Genomic DNA, 24,309 nt, shown 5'->3' on the forward strand with positions numbered 1-24,309 from the left:
TAAACTTTGGGGGTACAATAACTCTCTGAGATAAACTGTAAATTGTAGTTGGGAGAAGATAGCTGGGAGAAAAACAGCTGCAAAATATACCAACATGGAGCTAGGAGTGGTGAGAAGCTGAGAGTTGGCAGCTAAAGGTATTCCAGGGCAACAACAGGAGAAGGTGCAGTGGATACTGATGATAACAGAAACCAGACATCTGTGGGGCTGTCCTACCCCAGAGTACAGTAATCAGTACTGTCTATACACCCAAATGGGATTTGAAAAAATGACTCTTCATGCTTTGAAGTTTTGTAAAAAACTAAATAATTAGCAAGCTTACATTCACAGCTATTTCTAGAGCCCAAAGAACAATTAATTTTCAAATGTCCAAGGTGTCCTAGAGCTGTTATCACGTCTTCTATTTCCTGACAAGGATCATGGTCATAGACAGCTACTCTATTACCAGTTACCTCCTGGCTGATGGAAATAGGCTGGGAAAATCCCTTTGTGTTAGAAACCTGAGTCCCTTCAATGTAGGCTCATGCAAAATTCTACGACAGAGCTGACAAGTCAAATATATCTCTGAGACAGGACTACCTATAACCAGGGTTCTAACAGAAATGTAAAGAAAATGAGTTGGAGATTTTGGCAAGCTGTAAATACTTAATCTGGGGCTTCCCAGGTGGTTCAGTGGTAACGAATACCCTGCCAGTGCAGGAGACACAGGTTTGATCCCTGGGTCAGGAAGATCCCCTGGAGAAAGAAATGGCAACCCAGTCTAGTATTCTAGCCTGGAAAATCCCATGGACAGAGGAGCCTGGTGGGCTACAGTCCACGGGGTCCAAGAGTCAGACATGCCTGAGTGACTAAACAACAACAACAACAGTATCTATTTAGTTCTCTGGGTAAAATGTATTCAATTAAAAAAAGTGTTCAATATAAGAAAGTTACTACTCCACATTTCAAGCCAATAGTAGTGCTTCCTGAGACAATTATAGAAACTGGATCAATTCAAAGTTGATTTTCTCCTCAGAGAGAAATTATTTACATCAGTATCATTTCCATTGTATATTGACAAGGTCTCACTTTAGTTTGCATTGCATTCCTTTGTAAACACCTATGTTTTCTTCTTAGGTTCTGCTTTGACCCATTTATTTTATGGTAGTTTCCAATATTTAAGAAGATAAAGAAAACCACATATCAGAAGTTAAAATCCTATCCTGGTAGAAGTGGGCATAAGACATGTTCTTTAAGAACATGTCATCTCTGAAATAAGGTTGCATGTAGAAAATGTCAGTTAAAGACGTACGGAGACGTGAATTCTTACCTATGGTGCGGCTCTGAAATGCAGAATCTGCAATTGTCTCTTCTTCATTCTCTTGCAGGTGTTCATTTGCCTCTCTTATCTGCAGAAACAAGGAAATACTGTGAGTTCTTATGTGTTATATTAAATTGATTTTGCAATCCTCAGAATATTGGTGCATTCTATAACAAACATGGGTATGTATGCGTCTGAGTGTATGTACATATATACAGATATATTTTCTTCACTTCATTTTACCCTACTCTATAGCTTGGCTTTATTACAAATTTTAATTATAAGAGCATATTTTCAGAAATATAACACCAGCTCTTACAGAGTATTTGATTCTGCAAAGATTTTTGAGATAACAGCTTTAGGGTTTGTTTGTTTTTTTTCTTAAATACTTAAAAAAGTCAGTAACACAGAGCTGTTAGGAAAAACTAAAGTCTAAGAAACATAATTCTTCCAGGGACAGTGACTATCCCACAAGTTATTTTAATGAGAATAAAGAAATACACTTAGATCTTTTGACCTTTTCCTAGAATATAACTCTAAGAAAATGTTATTTTGTTGTTGCTCTTCCCAGAATGAAATGTGAGGTGACTAGGATGCGTGCTCAGTGAACTAGGATGGTGACACATTTATTTAGATTTTTTCCAGGTCAAAAACATCCTCCTTGTATTTCAGCTGGGATATTCAGAGGAGTACCAAATGGAACCTGAGCAAGAATCTAATAAAATCACAGTATTTCACAAATGAGAATTTTGAAATCCAGCAACTTTCTTTAAAGATACCATAAATGCCAACACTGAAACTTAAAACTCATATCCTGTACTTTCCAGTCTAGTAGCAGTAGTAATAAAAACAGCCAATGCTTAACTACTGTGCATCAGGAGCTGTTTAAGCTCCTCACACCTATGCTCTCACATCCCTCACAATGCTAAGAGGTTAAGCGCTATTGTTAGCTCCATTTTGGAGATAAGGGCCCTGAAGAAATAGAAAAGATAAGCAATTGTCCAGGTGGTGAAACCCAGATTCAAACACAGCAAATCTGGTTTCAGATTTGTGTTCATTTGGTGAAATTTTGTTATTCTCAAATCTCCACTGAACACTGTCAGTGTAGACTCGGCCAAAAGGTCAAGATAGCTGTGGTCCTTGGCAGAACGATCCTGAATATCTTAGAAAGATGGTAACGATAACCCTATATGCAAAACAGAAAAAGAGACACAGAGACTTTTGAACTCTGTGGGAGAAGGTGAGGGTGGGATGTTTCAAAGAACAGCATGTATATTATCTATGGTGAAACAGATCACCAGCCCAGATGGGATGCATGAGACAAGTGCTCGGGCCTGGTGGGCTGGGAAGACCCAGAGGAATCGGGTGGAGAGGGAGGTGGGAGGGGGGATCGGGATGGGGAATACGTGTAACTCTATGGCTGATTCATATCAATGTATGACAAAACCCACAGAAATGTTGTGAAGTAATTAGCCTCCAACTAATTAAAAAAAAAAAACAAAAAACGTGCATTCCAGCCACCCAGTGATAGTAATGTGAACTGTGTGATGAATGCAGTGGGGGTACACTAGAGGTTGTCAGTGAATTTGTTCAGGGGTTCGAGTTGAAGGCTGAGAAACCATTATTTTATACTTACAATATAGAAAGTCATATACTTGTAAACTGACCTTGAGCTAGACTTAGATTTCCACTTTTTACCCTCTTTTCATAATTAATGGAATAAGACCAATTATTTACATTTCATGACTATGGTTCCAATAACAGAAGTAACTGGTGCATGATCCATACATACTAATAGCTAGAAGATGGCACATTCAAGGGAGTTTGTCAATGGCTATCAGGACCCTCACAAGAAGCGTGTACTAAGGGCTGAGTATCCAGAGGCCAGGCTTCATCTCTTTCTCTCCCCATCAACTGTCTGCAGTTGGCACTGTTTTGTTAGCACATCCAGAGGAACGGAGTTAGGGAATAAGGGAAGAAGAACATGATCAACCAGCTCTGTTTCTAGTAGCTATGGAAAGCAGAGAGGAACATCTCTGTGAGCATCATCAAGACGATGTTACTTATTTGCCTTCCAAAGTTCACCTAGCTCAGTGACCTCTTGTAACAAGGCTACCAAGAAACCCAAAAGGAGGGAGATCCAAACACCTTCGTTTCCATTAAGAATTCAACAGGAACTTTCTATCCTCATTTATAGAAATATCAAGGAAGTCTATTTATATTTTCATCCCATTCCAACACTTATGACAGGATGCTCCATATTCTCCCACACCTGTTATGTAAAACAGTATTTCCTTTGGGCTTTTCTAAACCAACTGATTTTAAACTTGAATGGGGTGCTGCAAGGTGGGCGAACCAACATCTCCATCAGTCTGTGAAATACTGAGCAAAAGAATCCAACAATTAGAATAAAGTTACCATCTTGGGAGATAAAGCAACAGAGGCTTAGAGAGGGCTGGTGATCTCTTTAAGGTTATAAAAGAATTTCAGCTTTAAGAATGGGTACTGTTCACCTCTATTCATCGCTGTAATTTAACTTTTTCAGAGTGTACCATATTGTCACACTCATCCTTTCCAGACCTTCCCAAGAACTACTGTATCTTTCTTAGCGTCTAGCAATTAGGTAGGCAGTATTCCAAATACACAAAAACCATATTTTCATTTAAGAGTAGCAAAAAAGTGTGTGTGTGTGTGTGTGTGTGTGTGTGTGTGTGTGTGTGTGTGTAAGTGCCCCGTTTCTCTTCCCAATGTCTTCTGTGGAACTTCACCACCACCTCTGTTCAAGGATCATGTTTAACAAGAAAAATAAAACCATCTTGAGGTCCTACCTGTCAGCTCCTTGTCAGAACTTTTCTAGGGAATTAAGTGCTTAGCAGCAAATGCTAAATGTGGCCTCTTGGGTATTTATCAGAGGAACCGGGCTTGTAGACAGGCCCCTAGCTCCTTCAGCTCCTCTGGGCTAATGATCCATGAGGAGCAGATGACCCATGAGGGGAAATTTTGAATTGGAAGGGGATGGATGAAGAATCAACAAAGGAATGGAATATAGGCTAGTGTCTTAGAATGGCACACTTGTCAGCTCTAATTATCCATACAAATAGATTTCAATGCAAAGTGGTGAGTAATTAAAAAAATCCATTTGCCTATGGAAATGAGGGGCATAATTTATTTTGGCAGCAGATTCCCCTTGCTAATTATATTTTTCATAGGCTGAAATTAAAATTAATTTTCACTCTTGATCACACAGGGGCTGGATGTTGGCAAAAGGTTGGGGAACTTCCAGGGGGCAAAGGGCTGCCAGCTTAAGAAGAAGAATTTGTCAAAGTGAATTCTTCACATGGCCAAGCACTTCACAGATGGGAATGGTCACAAAACCAAAAGGTTTGATTCAGCAAACAATGGTGTTTATAGAGATTCAGAATTTCTTCAGCCATTGCTCTATCAGAAACAGATACAAATCAACGTCAGTAATGTCCCACTTGGTAAAAAGTATTAATAGCAAGGGACTCATGGACAACAAGTGTGGGCTTTTTTCTTTTGGCCACACTATGGGGCATGCAGGATCTTAGTTTCCCAACCAGGGAGAGAATCCATACCCCCTGCACTGGAAGCACCAAGTCTTAGCCACTGGACCAGCAGGGAAGTCCCAAATGTGGGCTAATTTGATTTCAGTTTGCTGTCAGTACTCTGGGCATCTTCTAATGGTGCGTGTATCTTCAACTCTTGCCCATCTTTTGAGCTCTGCAGTTGTAGTCAAGAGCTTATTAAATACCAGTTTCTAAAAAAAAAAAAAATAGCAGTTTCTAACAAGTAACTACTAAATGTCACTGTGCCCATTATATTCTATTAACCTCTCCCATTAGAAAAGGCTGGGAGGAATGAGTTACAAAGGACATAGGAGGAAACAGGAAGGAAATAATTCACTGCTGACAAATATCTACATAATTGCAGAATAAAACCTAGTATTTGGGGACATTCTTCATTTAGAATTCTGTGTATGTTTCTTCTTTGAGCCATCCTAACATGAATTGCTTTCCCAGAAAACAACATTTTGATGTTAAAGCTCAGTGAAAAGGAAAAGAACATAATGAACCTCTGTGAGACGAGAAGAGAGATCTCTGGAGGGAAAACTCCTGGAAGGCATTACCTTTAGAAAAGTCAGGCATTTAGAACGCGTTGCAGGAGGAGGCTAAAACAGGCATGCTTCTTACTAGCATCCAAATAGTATTTAGAACAGAAGTGTTCAATTAAAGATGTTGAAATTATAAAATTTTGCAGAACTTAATAAGATGATAACAATTTGTGTAATTATTATACATTTTACATTACTTCATCACCACAACTTTAATGGGACTGAATTTGATACTTTATTATTAGCATATGTGATTTTTTTCAGCCTATATGACACTAGGTGAAGAGAATACTCATAATTTAAATTAAAATACCCATATTAAAATAGCCTTCTCTTACCAGGTATATGATCTTGTTAATTTTGTTAGTGATTTTTATTTTGTCCAGTGACAGTTAAATAGGATCTGTTCCTTTGAGACTTCTCATTTCAGAAAATTATCTAAATTCATAGAAAGGAAGGATCTACAACCTATAGAAAGGAGAGTGCATTTATTTCTGATTTATTTACTTAACACTGATGCAGTCTTTTCTGGGGATGCCTTTTCCCCCCTCTTATAATGATTTTGCATAATTTAAATAAAAATACAAAGTAATATGGCCCTTGTCAAAATTACACAAAAATCAGAGCTAAGTGGGCTGTAAATCATGGCACAAATGGGGACATAAGCCTTTAATTAAGGCTCTGAAAACAGAAAAAAATTTAATTCGGTAAAGTGTTAATGTGATTTTTACACATATTTTAGAAAGCATCTAGCAATCTTGAAAATGGATATGCAGTCACCAATGAATTAAGGAGAGGTGTGCTACATACACGGACTTGTTATATTATAGAAATAACTTTTCAATTTTATTACCATAGATTAAAATAAAGGCGCCCCAGGTGGAGCAGTGGTAAAGAACCTGCTGGCCAACGCGGGTGGGCAGCACAAGATGCGCAGGTTTGATCCCTGGGTCAAGAAGATCCTCTGGAGAAGGAAGTGGCAGCCCACTCCAGTATTCCTGCCTGGAAAATACCGTGGCTAGGGGAGCCTTGTGGGCTAACATCCATTGGGTTGCAAAGAGTCATTTGCAGCTGAGCGACTGAGCATACAGACACAGATTAAAATAATGAAAAAGCCTTAGGGCTCTCATGACTACAAATAGTCTTAGTTTGCAAAGGGCAAGGATGATGGTATATTATGGCATAAAAAATTATTTTTTTGACTGCATCTCACATTATTCAGAATCTTAATTTCTGACCAGGGATCGAACCCATATCCTCAGCAGCGCAAGTACAGAGTCCTAACTACTGGAACTCCAGGGAAGTTCTTGGTATGATGTTTGCAGAGTGATTTTATTCAGGGAAAAAGTATGCTATGTAATGCATTATGTGCAGCTATTGTTTTCACCCAAAATAACTACTGTGAGAAGAAATTTTAGTAACACACTTGCAACACAAGAAGCAGATAGCAAATTTACCTTGAGCCCTAGTAAAGGAAAATTCCCTTAAACTCTTGATTTTAAAAGGTTAATGAAAATAAATAAATAAATAAAAGGTTAATGAGCATTCACATCAGTGTGCGCTGGTATTAGAATGTATCTTATTTTGCATCTAATTTCCTTTCTATATAGGCTGATAACGTATAATGAGTCGGTTTTCACTGCTATTCTTTTAATAGTCCCAAAAGGGATTATGGCCATTGTCCTTTCTGGAATTAGTAATTTTAGTCCAATCCATGTTGATGATCACAGAGATGAAAAAAATTGCATTTTACATCTGAAAAAATGACTAGCGTGTCAACTATCTAGGTTAATCATATTTCTCTATATTGAAAGCTTCCCAGCATGAGTTAATTTCCTCTTGCACCTAACTAGAAAATTATCCTATGAGACTCAGGTTCAATCCCTGGGTCGAGAAGATCCCCTGAAGAAGGGAATGGCTACCCACCCCAGTATTCTTGCCTGAAAAATTCCACAGACAGAGGAACCTGGAGGACTACAGTCCATGGGGTCGTAAAGAATCAGACATGACTGACTGACTGACAACTGATGGATTATGTATACTTGGAGTGGATGCTCTCCAAGAACAATAAGAGTGTTTCTTGCAGATATTCTGGGAAGATGAAATGAAACTGGTTACTACATTGTAAAAGACTGCAAATGAGAGAAGAAAAGCAAGGCAAATTACTTTCGCATTAGGAAGTAATAGGTAAGTAAAAACGAAATTGTAAAAGCTAACCAGAGTTTTGTGTTTTTTTTTCCCTTTTTGGTATTTTTGTACAGTGACGACATACCCCAAGCTGTCAGAACCATCTTAAATGGGGCATAGTTAAATTGAGTGCCTCTGATAAGGGGCTCTGCCAGGCTATCAAAGTTTTAGATCAGCTGGATTGAATTTCCAGCATATTGCACATTTCCTCACGTTCATTCTCTTTCTTCCTTTCAGTGACACTACAAGGGCAGCCTTAGATACACTTATAATTTGAGATTTTATAATGCAAGGGAAATCTACGTTTTCAAGAAAGGGTGATCTCATGGAAGCCAAGAGCAAGAACAAGGAGAAAGAAAAAAAAAATCTTTTGCAAAGAACATAGCCTGCATACGATTCAGAGTCTGAAAAACAACAAAAAAAGACCTTATAGCTTTTAAGAGTAAAGAACTGTTTGAAAAAAAAAAGCATTTAAGTGTACATTTGTTTCAAATTAAAGTGAAACTTTAAGGAACCCTAGAGTTTAATTATTATTAACTAATAATTAATAATAATGCCAATCATGATTACTACTAAAATCTCCTCTATCCTTGAACCACTCCAGAAAAACATGACTAATTCCTTCATTTTTCAGGTTTTCCTGAAAAAGGAAAGCAAAAGGGTAGTACATAGTATATTTTATAATCTTTTATTATAAGTACACAAATATATGGGAACGGTAATTCTGAAAAGAGATTTTTGTTTTGTTTGAGTGCTTTAAAGTTTACATAAAGAAACAATGAATATCACAAGATCAATGATACAAGAACAGAAAGAATGTAAGGAGAGGAAGTTCAATTTAAGATAATTTTAAAACAAAAATATTTGAAAATAGCATATCCTGGGAAAATGCCTTTTATTCATTTTTTAAAAGGAAATTACCCCCTGTGTTCTAAACCTCCTAATTAAAAAACAAAATGATAGGGAGTCAAGTTCCAAAAATGATACCTTGAATCTTAACTCCTTCAATCTTAGGTAGGATTAAACAGTATATACAACTTAAAGAAAAAAGGGGAACTGCTTAAATCAAACCATCAAAATAGCCAATATTCTCTTAAATTGTTTTGCATTTTTATTTTTTCTAATCATTTTCATTCCCTTCTGCGTTGCTGGAAATGATGGAACTAACCACCATAATGAATTCCCAGCACAAGGGTACGAAGTGAAGGTGAACACCCACAGCATCACTGCCTGCACTGTGATCACACCGAGGTTCTGCAAAGAGAGCTACAAAAGCAGCAGGTCTTCTGCAAAAGAAGAGCTGCGAAAGGTGGAGGGAGCTGGGACCCTCTGATCTAGCTGCCATCACTCTGCAACAGTGTCTCCACGCCCTCTCTCTCTTTTCTCTTTGGCTTTAACCTTCTCTTTCCTGGTCATCTCTTGCCTGTATTTTCATCAGTAAAAAGTAGACAGAACCCAACTAGACCATACAGGGACCTACCACTTCATACCCAGGATGGTGAAGTACTTACCAGGGAGCCTTTTGGTATTCCCATATCTGCTTTGGTTTTGATGTTTTTCTTGTGGTTTCCTTGAGTGCCAAGAGCGCTGCTGGTGAGACAGGAGCCCTGGGAGCTGCCCTTTAACACACTCCTACAGGAGACATTATTTGATCCACTTTCTGTCTGTTGAGCTGCCTTCTTATCAACTCTGCAGGTGGAAAGTGATTCCTCTGATCAATTACATCGCTCTTCTTCAATCCCTCTACTTATCCCAATCCTTTCATGTTTAAAGGAACCTCCATATATCTCTTTATCTTGAAACCTTTGAGTGATAAGTGTGTCTCACTGGCCTTGGTCAAATCTGCATCTGTTATTTCCGCAGTGTGTCAATTTAGATTTGATAAAACAATAATTTGTTTTTATTTTTCATGATTGCTTGTGAGATGAGGTGGGGCATACAATAAAAACCTGTGAGGAGGGATTGCTAAATATATTTCTTTTTTTCTCCACTTTAATTCATTTTATATTGGTGTATCGCTGATTAACAATGTTGTCATATTTTCAGGTGCACATCAGAGCAACTCAGATATACATATACACGTGGCACCCTGGATGAGAGTGGAGATGGGGGGGAGAATGGCTAAATATATTTCTGGCTTAGGATCAGCAAAATATGTAATTATCTCTGGAAAGTTTTAAGTATAAGTTTGCTTGGTACAATAAGTGAGATCAGCATCCTTTAAAATGTATGTGTAATTTTCTTCCATTTCATGCCATGTGGATCCATTCATGATTTCTAGTGTAGGTTGAATTTCTATCAACCTTGATAAAAATTTACCGTTCTTTAATTTCAGAGACCATTGGTTTGGTTAACAGAGTAACATGGACTAAATTATCATTTTATTGCTAACTTTTATTCCATTGTTTAAACTCTGGCTAATGTATAAAAGATTGCTATGATGCATTCCTGCTTGTATGAAGAACATGCTTGACTGGTATTCAATATGCAGGAGACAAAAGGCGCTCCTGGGTGGGGGGGGTGGGATGGGGTGGGGTCTGGCACTGCTCTACACACTGCCATCCTCTCACTCTCTTTGCCAATACACTACCTGTTCAGAAGTTCTGTCATAAAGGTATCTTTCGCTGAACATGGAACAGGGCTGGGTCTATTTCTTGATTCAAACTTCACTTGGTCATAAATGTCTGGCGGTGTTTTCAGGTTATTTCTGTTTTGCAAACCACTGTCTGGACCCTCTGCCAACTCGATGTCCCTGTGAAGTTCATCTTCCATCTCACACTGTAGCTCAGGCTTCTTTTTCTCTTTCTTTCTCTCTGATTTCGGCTGTTTGTTTCCAAACCCTAAACCTTTTGCATCTTTCTTTTCTGCTTTGGTTTTGGAGACATCCATCTTCCCGCTACTGAGAGCCGGGAGTCTGCTCCTCCGAAAACCGAACCAGCTGGCAAAAGAAGGCCCCGGCTTCGGCTTCACTTCCACAGAGGTGGACTTTGTTTGCACTTGGCCCTTTTCCACATTTTCCTGAATGCACAACATGACCTTTTCTTCAATTGTGGGTGAGAGGGGGGCTTCTGGGCTTACGACACCGGCCCTGGTTGCAGAAGCGTCTGGATACCTTCCAGAAGTTTCTAGCTTGGAGGTCCTGCTTGCTGTGAAGTTGCTGGGATGTGGTGGGCCTCCTGAGCTATCTGCTGGGGTGAGTGGGCACCTGCAGTGGTCACTGCCTGGCCCCTCAGGTACAGTCACCCTGGGGCCTTCTCCCTGGGCAAAGGCCTGCTGCTCTTCTGCTCCAGCTGGGGTGAGGGGCTCTTCGGATTTTGGAGGGATCCTCAAAGGCAACTTGCTTGGGCTCCCGTGCTGGTTGCTGGAGCTGCCTGTGCTCCCCAAGGAACCCTGCCTAGGGGAAGGATGTCCCGGGGGCCGCCCAGAGCTGGGGAGCCCATCAGACACAGCGCCAGACGCAGTCTTGCTGGGGGAGCCTTCGGTGGAGGAGCTCTGCCGGGTGAGGGAATTGCCTCTCTCAGCGGTGTTGGTGATAATCTGAGTCCGGACTTTGCCCAGCCCTTCTGTGGGGGGCGTGGGGGGCTTTTCCCCTGAGTGAGCACTGAAACTCTGGCTGCGGGCTTTGGCTCCGTTCATGCCTAGAGCTGGTTTCAGGTGTGGTTTGCTGGAGGACAGGGATCTTTTCACAGACCTGTTTTCTACTCCATCTTTTCTATCAGCCCCAGGCATGCTATTTTCCAGTGACTCTGGCATTGCTCTTTCCAGGGGAAGCCCTTCGGCCAAACTCTCTTGCGCTGGTAAACCCACTGGAGACGCATTTCTTTCCCCTCCTGTGGCCTCAAGGCTGGCTGGGTTTCTGGAGGCCCCTGGCTGAGCCTTGCTCACAGCCACGGAGGTTTTCGAGGCTTCATTTAGACTGTCTTTTTCATGTTTCCCTGGCACTGTGGAACTTTTCCTGAGCAACTGGGGAGACTTCATGAAAACTTTGAGCCCAACTGGAAGGCGAGTTTTCAGTCCTCTCTCATGAAGGTTCTGACACCCATGTAGGGGGTTATGGCTTTTGGAGGACGCTGATGATAAGGGACTCTTAACCTGAGATGATGGTGACTCATTTACCCCTAAGAAGGAAGGCGTGGAGGATGCAGAGATATTGCCATTCAACTGTTCTTTCCTCCCTGGAGGTATACCTTTGGAGGACGGTATTTCCAGCGGCTCACGGGTGGAAGCACAGTTCTTGGGAGCCTGTAACCCTGTGTTGTTCTGTGTGGTCGCAAGTGTTTGGTGAGGTGGGGCTCTGGGGGTATTTCTCTTTGGAGAGACTTTTGGGGGCTCCGGGACCATCACAGCAAATGAGCTGGAGGGGCTGTGAGCAGGGCATCTCATCTGGATTGCTGTTTCTGCTGAGGGTGGTGAGGGAGTGAAGATAGGCTTTTTGAAGGCCACAGATGGTTTCTTTCCCTGCACATCTGTCAGGGTCTGGTTAAAATAAATAACAGGAGCAGAGGATCCTTTCAGAGGGGGCGATTTCAGTACCATTCTTGCTGTCTCGTTGGGCACCCTGCTCTCGGATTTGGCAGATGAAGGTGGCGGCAAAAAGTCATAACTGGGCCTGATGAGTAGGGAGACCGACCTGCCTGGAGGAGGTGGTGGGGAGGGGGATTTCACCCCGGGCTCTGGCCCTGGGTCACAGTGTCTATCCCTCGTGGGGGGCTCTCCATCGTCACTCCGCTCAGTGGGGGGCCTGGACAGCAACTGTGATGCTAGAATCTGACTCTTGGAGCTCTGGATCCAATCCCTTCTGCTGGACATCTTGGAGCCGTGAGGAAGCTGGCTGGGGGATTTTGGAATGTGTGAATCTGGCTGCAAGTCAATAAGGGGAGCTGGACCTTCAGTCTTTTTGAGCCGTGAGAGTTTCCCTGGAGCTGGTGATTTCTCAAGAGTCACTGGGCCAGTTGAGGGCATCACCAGGGAGGCTTCAGGCTCCCTTACTTTTGATTTCTGAGGTGAAGGCTTGCCCCTGGTAGGTATCTTTGTCCGACTTCTCTTCTGACAGATGTCTGTGCCGGCAGGTGACCTAGAATGACTCTGGCATGATGTGACACGTGTCGGTTTGGCCCGTCGTTGAGTATTTTGCGTCACTGTCCCGGGGTGGAAAGACACAGCGGGTGCCACGGCAGCATCATCTACCTCACCCTGTGGAATGTTTCTTTCAGTCTCCTCTTCAGACCTCTTTAAAAAAGGGTAGTCTCTAGCCGCAGCCCCTGGCTGTAAGTGAGCAATTCCCTGAGGTGAAAGTTCAGCGTGTTCCATCTGGGGCCCAGCAGGGGCCTGACGGAGGGAAATCTCCCTTCTGGTCACGGTAACAAGGCCAGTCTGGTGAGAGCTGAGCTCAATGGGCTCGCCGTCTTCTGCATCAAATATCACAGTAATACATTCTTCCGAGGAAGTCCGTTTTACAACCCTCTGCTGCTTAATGAAACTGAACGTCTTTGGCCTGCTCTCTGAATGGACGGGTGCTTGGTTTTCTTCCTCCTCAGGAGACCCACGAGAAGATTTTTCAAACCCCGTGAGCATGTCCAGGCTCTCCATGGACCGGTCGGTGTCCGCCGCTGCAGACGCATCTGAAGGGCTTTTCTCGTCACTGCTCTCGATGTGCAGCTCGTCCAGGGTCTCCGCGTCATCGGCCTCTGAGGGCTGCAGGCTGAGGGCCTGGCAGGCCTGGCTGGGCGAGACCTTCTCTCTCTGTACCCGAGGCCCCTGCACGCCTGGGCACAGCTTCCGCTCCAAGGGACAGTTGCTGGCACAGCCGGTCAGCTTCTCGGGCCTCTCCCTGGAGTAGGCTGAGGAAGTGACCTCGGAACAGTGTTTGCCATTCAGCTCCCAGCCAAAGAGGCTGTCAGAGACACTGTGGGTTAATTTACAACTGTGTAGCCTGCGGCCCTGGTTTGGAACCACTTGGACCGAGGCTAAGGAGGAAGCGTCCTCATCAGCCTCGTCGTGAGAATCCATGTCATAAACAAACGCCTTGTGGGGATCCGTGCAGGGGCTCCCCGTGTCTGTGGGTTTGCAGGGTGGATATTCCTTCAGACTGCTACTTTTAATTCCTGGAGAATAGATTCCTTCATTGGAGTTCATGCAATCTTTATAACCCCATTTGGTTATCACTGATGGGGGTTCAAGTAACACTTTGCGCTTCTGGAGCTTTCTTAGTCCTTCCAAAATGTGGCTTTCCTTGATGCGAGTCGGAGGTAGTTCATCTGTAGGACTAGCAAAGCCACTCGGGAGCGAAGAGTCGATACTTAACCTTTTGTCCCAATTTTGTGATGACTGCTAGGAAAAAAAGAGGAGATATTAGACATGATTGAGCCCTGTGGATCACCAGTTTATAGAAGGAAAAGGCCATCATTAAACTTAGTTCATCCTGTGGTTGATAAATATTCACATATAAATGTATTTATTCATTAGTTAATGCAAACTAGTTTATTATGTAGCAAAACTCTACTTTGCCAGGCTCTGAATTAAGGGGTGCATGATATAGATAAGTACAAGATAAGGACCCTGCCTTCAAGGAGCAGGTGACCCAGGAGGAGTTGGGCTCAAGTACTGTACGTCAAGGGAGCAAATGAGACATAGAAAACTAGTAGGTACTCCAGAGTTTCTGAGGAGGGAGACCACATGTATTTGAAAAACCACAAAAAGCATATAAGAGAGGTTCTCTCTTTTCTTCTCCTTCCTTCTTTCCTTCCTTCCTTTGTTTTTATAACAACTTAGTCCTAGAAAGATGGATAAGTTTGCCTTAGTTGAAAAGTAGAGGAGGACTTCCTTGGTGGCTCATTGGATAGCAATCCACCTCCCAATGCAAGGGACACAGGTTCGATCCCTGGTTCGGGAAGATCCCCCATGCTGTGGAGCAGCTGAGCCCGTGTGCTGCAACCACTGAAGGCTTTGCACCTAGGGCCTGTGCTCTGCAACAAGAGAAGCACCACAGTGAGAAGCTGGTGTACCACAGTGCAGACCCAGAACAGCCAAAAATAATAAATAAATTTTTAAAAATAAAATTTTTTTCAACCAGAGGAAATGATTTCCAGGTAGAAGAAATGGAATGGCAAAGACCTTAATTGGAAAAGCATGCTTTGGGACACTTAGGGAATAATCAGAAGGCAATCCAGCTCACGGTGCAGCGTTTATGGGAGGTGAAGAGGGTAAGAGGGAAAGTGAGTTGGTCCAGGCCTTATAGTCCCTTCCATTCTAACAACTGAAAGTTAGAATGTCATGTGGCCTCAAGACTTTATTTTGATAGCCAGTGAATATCTGTGAAATATTTATACACATAGAGCAGCTGGCCATTTGCTGTTAGAACCCATACCAGTGATTGACCTACTAACTTTGAAAGGTCAATTTACTGTTCTTCATATTTCTCTAAATACCAGTGTTAGTTCTGGAGAAGTGACCAAGAAATGGCATAGAAAAAACATGGCATTCTCCTCAGACATTCACATTTATCAAAACACTGCTAACAAGAAACAGAAAGGCAGAGGAGGAAACTCATGCTGACCGAGCTTCTGCTGTGTACCAGCCACTGACCCAGTGCTTTGATTTAATTTTCAGAACAAGACCATGAAGCAGACAATATCAGTCCTATTTTAAGAGGAAGGAAACTGAGATTTAGCAAAATCTGTCCTTTGGAGATCATACAGTCAAGGAAGAGCTAGCGCAAGAGTTTCAACTCTGGTTTCCTGGGCCCTTTCTATGACTCAGTTCTGAAGTGGCTGCATGGGGATCTGAACCAGGCAGTCTGGCTCTAAAGACTGCACATTAATCTTGAAGTGATACTGCTAGAGTCAGGCTTAGCCTCTGTTCTCCCCTCTGTATCAGTCAAAGTCATAATATAGACCATAGGTTATTCCAACAGCCCTCTTCTGAATGAAAGTTGCAGAGTTTAATCACAAACTAGCACTCAGGGAAATTAGGAGGCTCAGAACTAATGACTTTTTTTAAAAAAGGCTGTATAATTAATGCTGAAGAATGTCTATGAATGAATCTGATACATGTTCTCAGTACCAATCTTGGCTAAGAGTTACAGCTCCCGTTGGCCTCTCCACTAGCTGCCCTGCTATCCTGGGACCCTGAACACTCACGCATATGCTCATAAGCGGACGTCAACTCAATGTCACAAACTTACTTTGGAATTTCAGATTTTTACTAAGCCGTGAGCATTTGCTTGCATTTGCTTACACTGAAGACTTTTTTTGTTTGTTTTCATAAAACTGACCTTTGCTATCAACATGTCTTATTTTTTTTTTCTATTTGTTATATGTATATTTAATTTGAAGTCAAATTATATATTCTGTTTGGAAAATTCTCCAGGGTCAGAAGTTGCTGTGGAGAGATCTATTTTGGTGATGCTTTCCTTCCCCCCTCCTTCTCCTCCTCTGCTGTGCTGTTAAAAACTTCTTTGGAAAGCAGAAAAAAAATCCCTTTAGTGGGTATTATAGACTGACCAGTGAGTAGACTGCCACAGCTTGGGTTTCTAAGAATTTCCATGATTCTGATGTCACATTCACAATAAAGAAGAGAAGCCAGATAGAAGTACTCCATCACAGCTTGAAAGGGGAAGATTTGTTCAAGCCATAGAAGATGTGCTCTGCGTCAGCCCACCCACTTCCTTCCTGCCCCACAGCCTGCCCACACTCTGGTATGATTCATCCCCAGGGCCAGCAGCTGCAGAGCTCCCAGGGCCCAGGCTCCCCACCCTGTGAGATTAGCCACATCCCTCAATCTGTTTTGCACAGAAGGTTATGGTACTTAATAACTTGGGAAAAGCTGGAGACAATCCTGAAACCTGAGAAAGAGAAGCACACATCTCCTGTTGGGGAGGTGGTGGGGTAGAGCTCCTCATTCTTTGCAGGAAAGTCAGAAGAGAGTTGCTCTAGAAGGAGGGCAGTGGCTGAATGATGCTGCTGCTGAGGTGGGAGCCTGGGTTTAATGTCCAAAGTTCTTTTCTATTTCTTGAATAGATAACTGCTTCACACATCTTTTTTTGTTCTTGTTTTATTAAAGGACATTCTTGGTCTTATGGGAACAAATCCATCCAAACACCTGGGACTCTTCCAAGTTTTAGACTAATTCAAGGTCTAGCACAATGGTTGAGGTTCTGGAGCCAACTGCTCAGTTCTACTTACTGGCTATGAGACATTGAAATAGATGTGTGATTTCTCAGGACCTCAGGTTATTTCTCTGTGAAAGGGGGGAAATAAGAAAACCTAAGCAATAAGTTATCATGATCATTAAACGAGCTAGTGCTTATGAAGTGCTAACAAAGCTGACACATGGTAATTACTCAGTAACTGGAGCCATTTTCCTGCATGAAGGGCAAGCTAGTCCACTTCATGAAGGTTTCATTTCTGCCTTTCTGTTTCTACACAAAACAATATTAAAAATAAAACACTTATAAACTACCAAAGAGCCAATGGTCATACACTTATTATTATATAAGCTAATATTCATGTTCAAATTTATATTGTATGAGTTTATTATGCCAGTTAATACTAAATGAGTACTAGGTACATGGTAAGAACTTAAGTTTCTTAAATAATGCCATTTAAAATGTTTTAATAGGACTGGGTCTGTTTGCTGGGTCCCTGAGAATGAAGACTTTTCTCTGGGGAATGTGACAGGCAGGCTGGTACTCCATGGCCATTGTGAGTTGGGACACTGTTAAATTCCCAGATGATGCCTACTGGGGTATTTAAGAAGTGTCTTAAGAACCTTATTCCTCCTCTTTCAGGGAAGAGATGTCTCCAAAAGATCAAGGTTTATTCTAACTGGAAAAATTTTAGCCAAAAGAAAAATAAAGAAGAAGAAAGGCTGAGAGGGAGAGAGGAATAGCTATGAATGAAAAGTGCTGAGTGAGGGGCCCTGAGAGCCAGCAATATTCAGAGACAAAGAGAGGGAACATCCTCCCGACCATCTCCCGAGTCTGCTAAAAGCCAGGTCCCTAGCAGTCATTACTCAGAACTCCGAACATCTTGAAAGAAAGTTTTGATAACACCCCAGGCTCTGCACTTTGCATTGTTAAGTCTGAGTCCAAGGGAATAAACTCTAAATCCAAGCTTGAAATATTTTTCTCAGTTCTTGTTCGGAGTATGACAAATGTCCTCCCTCACTTGAATTTTCTGACAGTTATAGAAGTTCCCTGGCTTTTTACACTTCTGACATTATAAACTCAATTTATACAGATGATAGAAAACTGACCTCCAAATATTCAGATTCAGGGCTTCCACACTCCTGTACTCTTTACTTTTCTTTTAAATTAGTTTTTAGTGGAGTATAGTTCCTTTACAAGGTTCTGCTAGTTTTCAGGTATACAGCAACGTGAATGTTATATTATACATATATCACTCTTTTTTAGATTCTTTTCCCATATAGGCCATTATAGAGTATTGAGTAGAATTTCTTGTGCTATAGAGGAAGCTATCATTAGTTGTCTATTTTATACATAATACCAATATTATATGTATGTCAATGCCAATCTTGTTTTCTTTAATATAAGGAAACTGTGAAAACCGCTATTCCAGATTCTTGACTTATACCGGTGTGCAAAGATGTTTATTCAAATCATGAAGAAATCTTCTGTCATGTAAGCCCACTTAGCAGATGCGAGTCGTTCCAGTCACAGGAGTTATTTAACAATCTGGTAAAGAAACTCCTGGTATCCATGTGGAGACTTTCACTGAAGCTATGGTGCTTGAAATCTACCATAGCATTTCTCTCTCTACTGTACCTCCTTCAATTTATAGCCAATTAGAGTTTTATGAGGCTATTGCATTGAATAGAGGAGGTCAATATATTACATTGCTATTTTTGAGCAGTAAATTTCCACAAAGCTAATGAGACTTCCAAAACTTTTGGCCATTTATTCTGAGAGAATGCACCTCTCTCCCTATTCTCCAGAAGAAAACCTTCTCTTTGAGTTTTCATAGGATGCTCAGTCTGGGATGACTTGGCCTCATTCAGCCTCATTTGCACTGGACATCGACAAGTCTCTCTGAGCATCACAGTGATAGAGAATGTCTATAAAACTAATTGAAAATGTCTGAGTCAGTCTGAAGCATGGTCAGTTCCATTAGGCCAGGGCTCCAGTTCCAAGCTGATATAAATCTGTGAACTCCGTGGGTTCCACCAAAGCACAGAAGGAAAATGTCTTTCTCTCCCAAACTCCCTCCCATAATGTCCCCATCATCTGAGATCAAGTCATCATTCCACTCCTCTCTGGTGTGTGACTTCTAGCAAGGAACTTAACCTTCTGGAGCCAATCTCTCCTTCTGGGTAATGGGGAAGAGAATATCTCCCTCTATGGTTTTGTGAGGTGTAAAAGAACCAGGACTCAGCAAATGGTAGTTTCCTTCTTGGCCTCCCTCCCACCTACCGCCTTCCTATCAGAAGAGGCTTTTTTTCCGGTTCCCTCTGATGCTGCGCTGCCCCTGAAGGAGCCTTACCCTTTTCCTGAGGTTCTTTCCATCGTGCCACGTGTAGGAGGAGCCGCTGGAGTACTCGCTGCAAGTGCTGGAGAGAGACAGCTCACTGCTGCTGTAGCTGCTTCGAGGGCAGAGGTGACCAGAGACGGCAATGCCCATGCCAGGGCATTTCAAAGCAGGGGTCCCTGCTTTTGCGTTCAGCTGGCAGCCCTGAAAAAGCAGGACAGCTCTGAGCTAGGACTCTGCTTAGGGGAGAAAAAATGCCAACTCAACATCATAACAAGGGAGGAATGAATATAGTACTGCGGTTAGAGACAGACTTTGGGGTCGACAGACCCGGGGTTTGACTCTTGACTGCCTCAGACTAACATGTGTGGGAAATTATTTAATCTCTTAGAGCTACATTTCCTTTTCAAAAAGTGGAAAAAAAAAAAGTGATAATGCTGCCTACCATACAGGGTCACTGCAAGGACCAAGTGAGGTTCTAGATGAGATGCATGCAGCACAAGATCCAGCTTAGAAGCAGGTGCTCAATTATTATGAGCTGCCATCAGCATTAGGCAGAAGTGTAACGACAGCAGTTTCCCATTTTATCTAGTCACACTGGTTAAAGGATCACATCAATATCAAGGCATGAATCTAATGAGACAAAAGGAAGAAGACAGCAACTTCTTTGGCTTAAGAGTTCAAGGGCATGAGCCCTGGACTGGAAGCCTAGCAACCTGGCTCTCAGGCTATACATGCCAGCAGGTATGAGATAGAGAGCAAAGAAAGCATTTAACTTCTGTGAATCTTAACGTCTTCCTGTGTAGGGTGGGCCAGTTCTACCAGATTACTCCTGTGATCCCTATGGCTCTGATAGCATCATTTTAAGTCTGGGATCAAGTGCCCAGGAAATTATGTACTATAGTGAAACCCAAACGAAGGAGTCATGAAACTCTGCTATACAGATTCCAGGACTTTTCAGATCAGATCAGTTGGATGTTCAAATGATAAACAGTTTTACATCAAACAGATCTGGGCCCCGCACAGAAGGATCCAGGCAGTTAAAATTCTAGTGGGTCTGCACAAGGCACAGGTGGCAAAACCATAAACATCCCAGCACATCTTGACAGCCACATTACAGGCCCCTAATGTAACAGATGAAGCTCCACTAACTGGATGGGCTAAATTAATTTAGCATCCTGATCACAAGAATGGAATCTCTCCGTTACAGTCTCATTCCTGTCCCCTATCTAGAAAAGCTTTGTCTCAGAAACTCATGGATGGGGGAACCATCTGTCTTCGTGTCACTGGCAGAATGGCAAAGCCTCTTACTTATGCAGTTTATTGACACTTTATGGGAGCCTTTAGTACCTGAGTACTTATCACTGTTCTCCAAATGCAATTCCAACTGACGATGACTAAACACCAGTGTGGGGAAGGAAGGTGATGCTGTTCTGGGAGCCTTTGCGGTCAATAGGAAACCCCTGCATCAGTACAGAGGGCACGTTTAACCTGCTCTCTAATCAATATCCATAATGCTTAATAATGTTAGATTTTCAATATCAGGCATCTTTCTTGCTATTGATACTTCATTTTGGCTGCCTAATAATCTCTTAAAGTGGCCTGAAAATGCCAAGGAATTTTACTACTCTATTTTCCCCCCTGAAATTTGGCTCTAAATATCACTGAAAGGAGAAAGTTGTCTTAAAATCCAGCTTTCAGCAATATCTATTGATTTATGATCTTGTTTATTGCCAGATGCAATTCAGTTAAAGGGAGTTCATGTTTATGTCTCCACAGCTGCCTTCCGCACATGGCCCCAGTGTCAGGAGCACAGGCTGAAGGTTTCAGCCACATCTGGAACATGCCAGAAACAGACCTTCAGAAACAGCACATCACAATCCACTTCTACCTGTGTGCTTTCTTCCTTCTCCATCCCATTCTCTGATATTTTGTTACTTGAGTCAGTAGGGTGGTGCTTTTTATTTTGACCTCTCCTTTGAGGCTTTCTCAAGGGCTCAAGCAGTAAAGGATCTATCTGCCAATGCAGGAGATGGAGGAGATGGAGATTCAATCTCTAGGTTGGGAAGATCCCCTGGAGGAGGAATGGCAACCCAATCCAGTACTCTTGCCTGGAGAATCCCATGGGCAGAGGAGTTTGGTGGGCTACAGTTCATGGGGTCATAATGAGTTAGACATAACTCAGCAAGCGACTGAGCATGCACCTCTGTTCTGACGGTTGTGTCTTCCATTCAGGGAAATACTACATCTGTGTCTTTTGAGGCCATCAGATCTAAACTTCTCCAGCGGCCTTTTTCACACACTGCACAGGTGTTAAGTCACTGTTTACGTTCTACTTTTCTCCACAGTACTGAAGCTTATATGTGATTTCCCTCCGTCTTTCCAACCTTTACCTTCTCACCTCACCCATCACAATTATACCTATTTTTATAACTCAATTCCCAGGCCTCTTTTTAACAAATATGCTTCTCTACCCTGTTATCCACCATGTGTGTGCCTCTGAGAGATGCTGGATTAAGAGGACAGGAAACTAGAACACAGAAGATGTGCTAGAAGAGAAAAGCATTGCTGTCTCTCCCTTGACCTTGAACCTGAGATGCCCTGACCTGACAGAGGCTACTGTGAGGAAGTGGGGAAGGCCCATCAGTGTCACGTGGAGGCAGGCGGGGCTGGGGTAGTTATATACAAAAGTGTCCTGACGCCAGGCTTTTCATACAAGCATGAGTCATCCCAGACCTTGTTAAATATAGGTTTGATTTAGCAATTCTGAGGAGGGGTCAGAGATGTAGTATTTTAAGAAATTCCCAGATGCTTTGAGGCATGCCGTCGAGAGCCTGTGCTTTGAGTAGAAAGCCCCTGGCCTAGGAAGAGCTTTGAGAGAGGATAAGCTCTCAGGTGAATTACTTGGTAGCAAGCTGTGTTTCTCGGTCTGACCCGGGCTGTGCTGAGCAGGATGAAGGCAGGGGTCTGAGCCCTCCCTGGGGGCAGAGTACTGGAGAGAGGGAGTGTGTGTGTGTGGTGGGCTGATTACAGAGTAATTCCTTGACAAGAAGGGGAAGGGGCTAGTCCTCTCTACTGGGAAATTCTCCCACCTTTCCTGACCTTGGACAATTGATGTTGGAATTTAAGAAGGGACTCAGAATCTCTGACATCATGACTGAAAGTGAGCTCCTTTTTCCTGAAGTTTCTTCCCTCATCAGCACATGATTATCATCAGGATTATCTGCTTATTTATAAGGTCATTTATAAGGTTTAAATCCTGGCTCTCTCACTGGCTAACTCTTTGATTTTGGGAAAATTACTTAGTCCTTCCACACTTTAGTTTCCTTTTTCCTAACGGGAGATAATGAAAGCTCCAATCATATAAGACCAGTGTGAAGAGTGACGGCCCCTGGCAGTCAGTAATCATATGCTTCCCAGGTGGCGCTAGTAGTAAAGAACCCGCCTACCAGTGCAGGAGATGCACGAGACTTGGGTTCGATGCCTGATCGAACCCAGATCTTCCCAGATCTTCCCTGGGAAGATCTCCTGGAGGAGGACATGGCAACCCACTTCAGTATTCTCGCCTGGAGAATCCCATTGACAGAGGAGCCTGGCAGGCTACAGTCCATAGAGTTGCACAGAATCAGACATGAGTGAAGCCACTTAGCATGCAGGCCTGCATGCTTAATGACACGAAGTGATTATTAGTAACAATAAAGTTTAGTAACTTTTAGGTTTTGCTACTATTACTAAAAAGCTTTTTTTTTTAGTACGTGTGTGGCTTGTTCCTTCAACAAAATTGTACTTTACAGCTTCCCTAAGGGACTCTGTATTACCTTTAACATGCCATCATATCTGATGCCTTGCACATGGGATCTGTGATGAGGAAGAGTCAGAAGAGGGGGCGCTTTGTTTCTGGGGATCACTGATGTGACCTGGACAGGCACATAGCAGGTACTTGTCTCAGCTCTCATTCTCCATCTCTGACATGTTCTTCTGTGGCTGTGACATGGGGCCACATATTTTAGAATAGAAGACAGTCAGAGCAGCAGAGATCTCATTATGGCCCCAAATTCTCAGCAGGTATTGTGTTATGTACTTGTCATATGCTATCTCATTTAATCCTCACCACAACTCTCAGAAATAGAAGAGAAATATCATTCTTCTCATTTTCCAGATGGGGAACCTGAGGCACTGCTAAACTGAAGCTTTAAAATCTTGTCCAAGGTCACCCAGTCAATACAAGGTTCTGATGTCAGGCCCAGGTCCCAGCCACTATGCTATAGCTCTAAGTAAGGCCCTTGACAATAAGCAGAACTCCTGGACATATACAGACTGCCAAGCATCCTCCTGAGAAGAGTTGTAATAGATAATTATTATTAATAAAATTCTTGTTTGCCTAAAGATGTATGTTGGTCTCCATTGCAACATTACCTTAATTATGTTGATTGAACTGACAAAGTACACTGTATGCACTATTCAAAGTGTTTTTTTTTCCCATAGTGTATTTTAGATTACCACCCTGAAGCACTCATATGCTTTAACATCCTTATTATGTGAAACACAATACAAAATCCACAATTTTAGTTTAAAAAAAGGAGAGAGACAGAGAATGAAGGCAAGAATTTCTTGAATTAAAATTTGCAACTTAAAAAATTCCTGATCTTAAGGCCATCTTTTATATTGGATGGCGTTAGGGTCTTCAAGAATGTTTAAAGGTGATAGTACTTCACTGACATGCAATTCCAATCTAACTTGAGAATATTTACTTTTGATATAGACTCTCCTAGCTATACTTATAAATTTATACAGTAAACTAAAAGGCCAGTTATCCACAAATGCCCATCAGTCATTGTTTTAAGACTAACATTTTTCATTATATATTTGACTGTTGTATTTTTCAAGCTATCTTTTTTTTTTTAATGTCAATGAGAGTTAAAAACCACACTGGTTAAAGTTTTGCAAAATAAGCACAAAGCTAACCCTAGCTAAAGAAAAAAAAGTACAGCCCATGAATTTTTAAAAGTTCATACATAATATATCATAAAAGTAAGATGAGTAATATGGGACATGGGCTTTAATAAAAAGCTCCTTGACCATTTCTCTGTGACTTTGAGATATAATCAATACCCAAAAAAGGTATCTTGGGGACAAGGCAAGATTTATAATATTTTTGCTGAGAGTGACATTTTCTACTTACTCTATCAGCTGGGGGATATGATGCT

The 24,309-nt window shown here is 42.1% G+C and overlaps 1 protein-coding gene across 6 annotated transcripts in view; it reads right to left on the bottom strand.

Annotated features, from left to right (window-relative positions):
• The window catches only part of NCKAP5 (NCK associated protein 5), a 1,099,478-nt gene that overhangs the window by 120,350 nt on the left and 954,819 nt on the right, over positions 1–24,309 (bottom strand). For 5 of the 6 annotated variants that reach the window (XM_065931416.1, XM_065931421.1, XM_065931418.1 and 2 more), the window contains 4 exons: positions 19,118–19,306; positions 10,210–13,949; positions 9,131–9,308; positions 1,310–1,388 (listed from right to left, as the gene is read on the bottom strand). In XM_065931416.1, the coding sequence (XP_065787488.1) occupies positions 1,310–1,388; positions 9,131–9,308; positions 10,210–13,949; positions 19,118–19,306 (4,186 nt within the window). The remainder of the gene's footprint in view (positions 1–1,309; positions 1,389–9,130; positions 9,309–10,209; positions 13,950–19,117; positions 19,307–24,309) is intronic. The other variant, XM_065931417.1, reaches the window with a different exon arrangement.

Source organism: Muntiacus reevesi, chromosome 3 (assembly GCF_963930625.1).
Source record: "Muntiacus reevesi chromosome 3, mMunRee1.1, whole genome shotgun sequence".
NCBI lineage: Eukaryota > Metazoa > Chordata > Mammalia > Artiodactyla > Cervidae > Muntiacus > Muntiacus reevesi.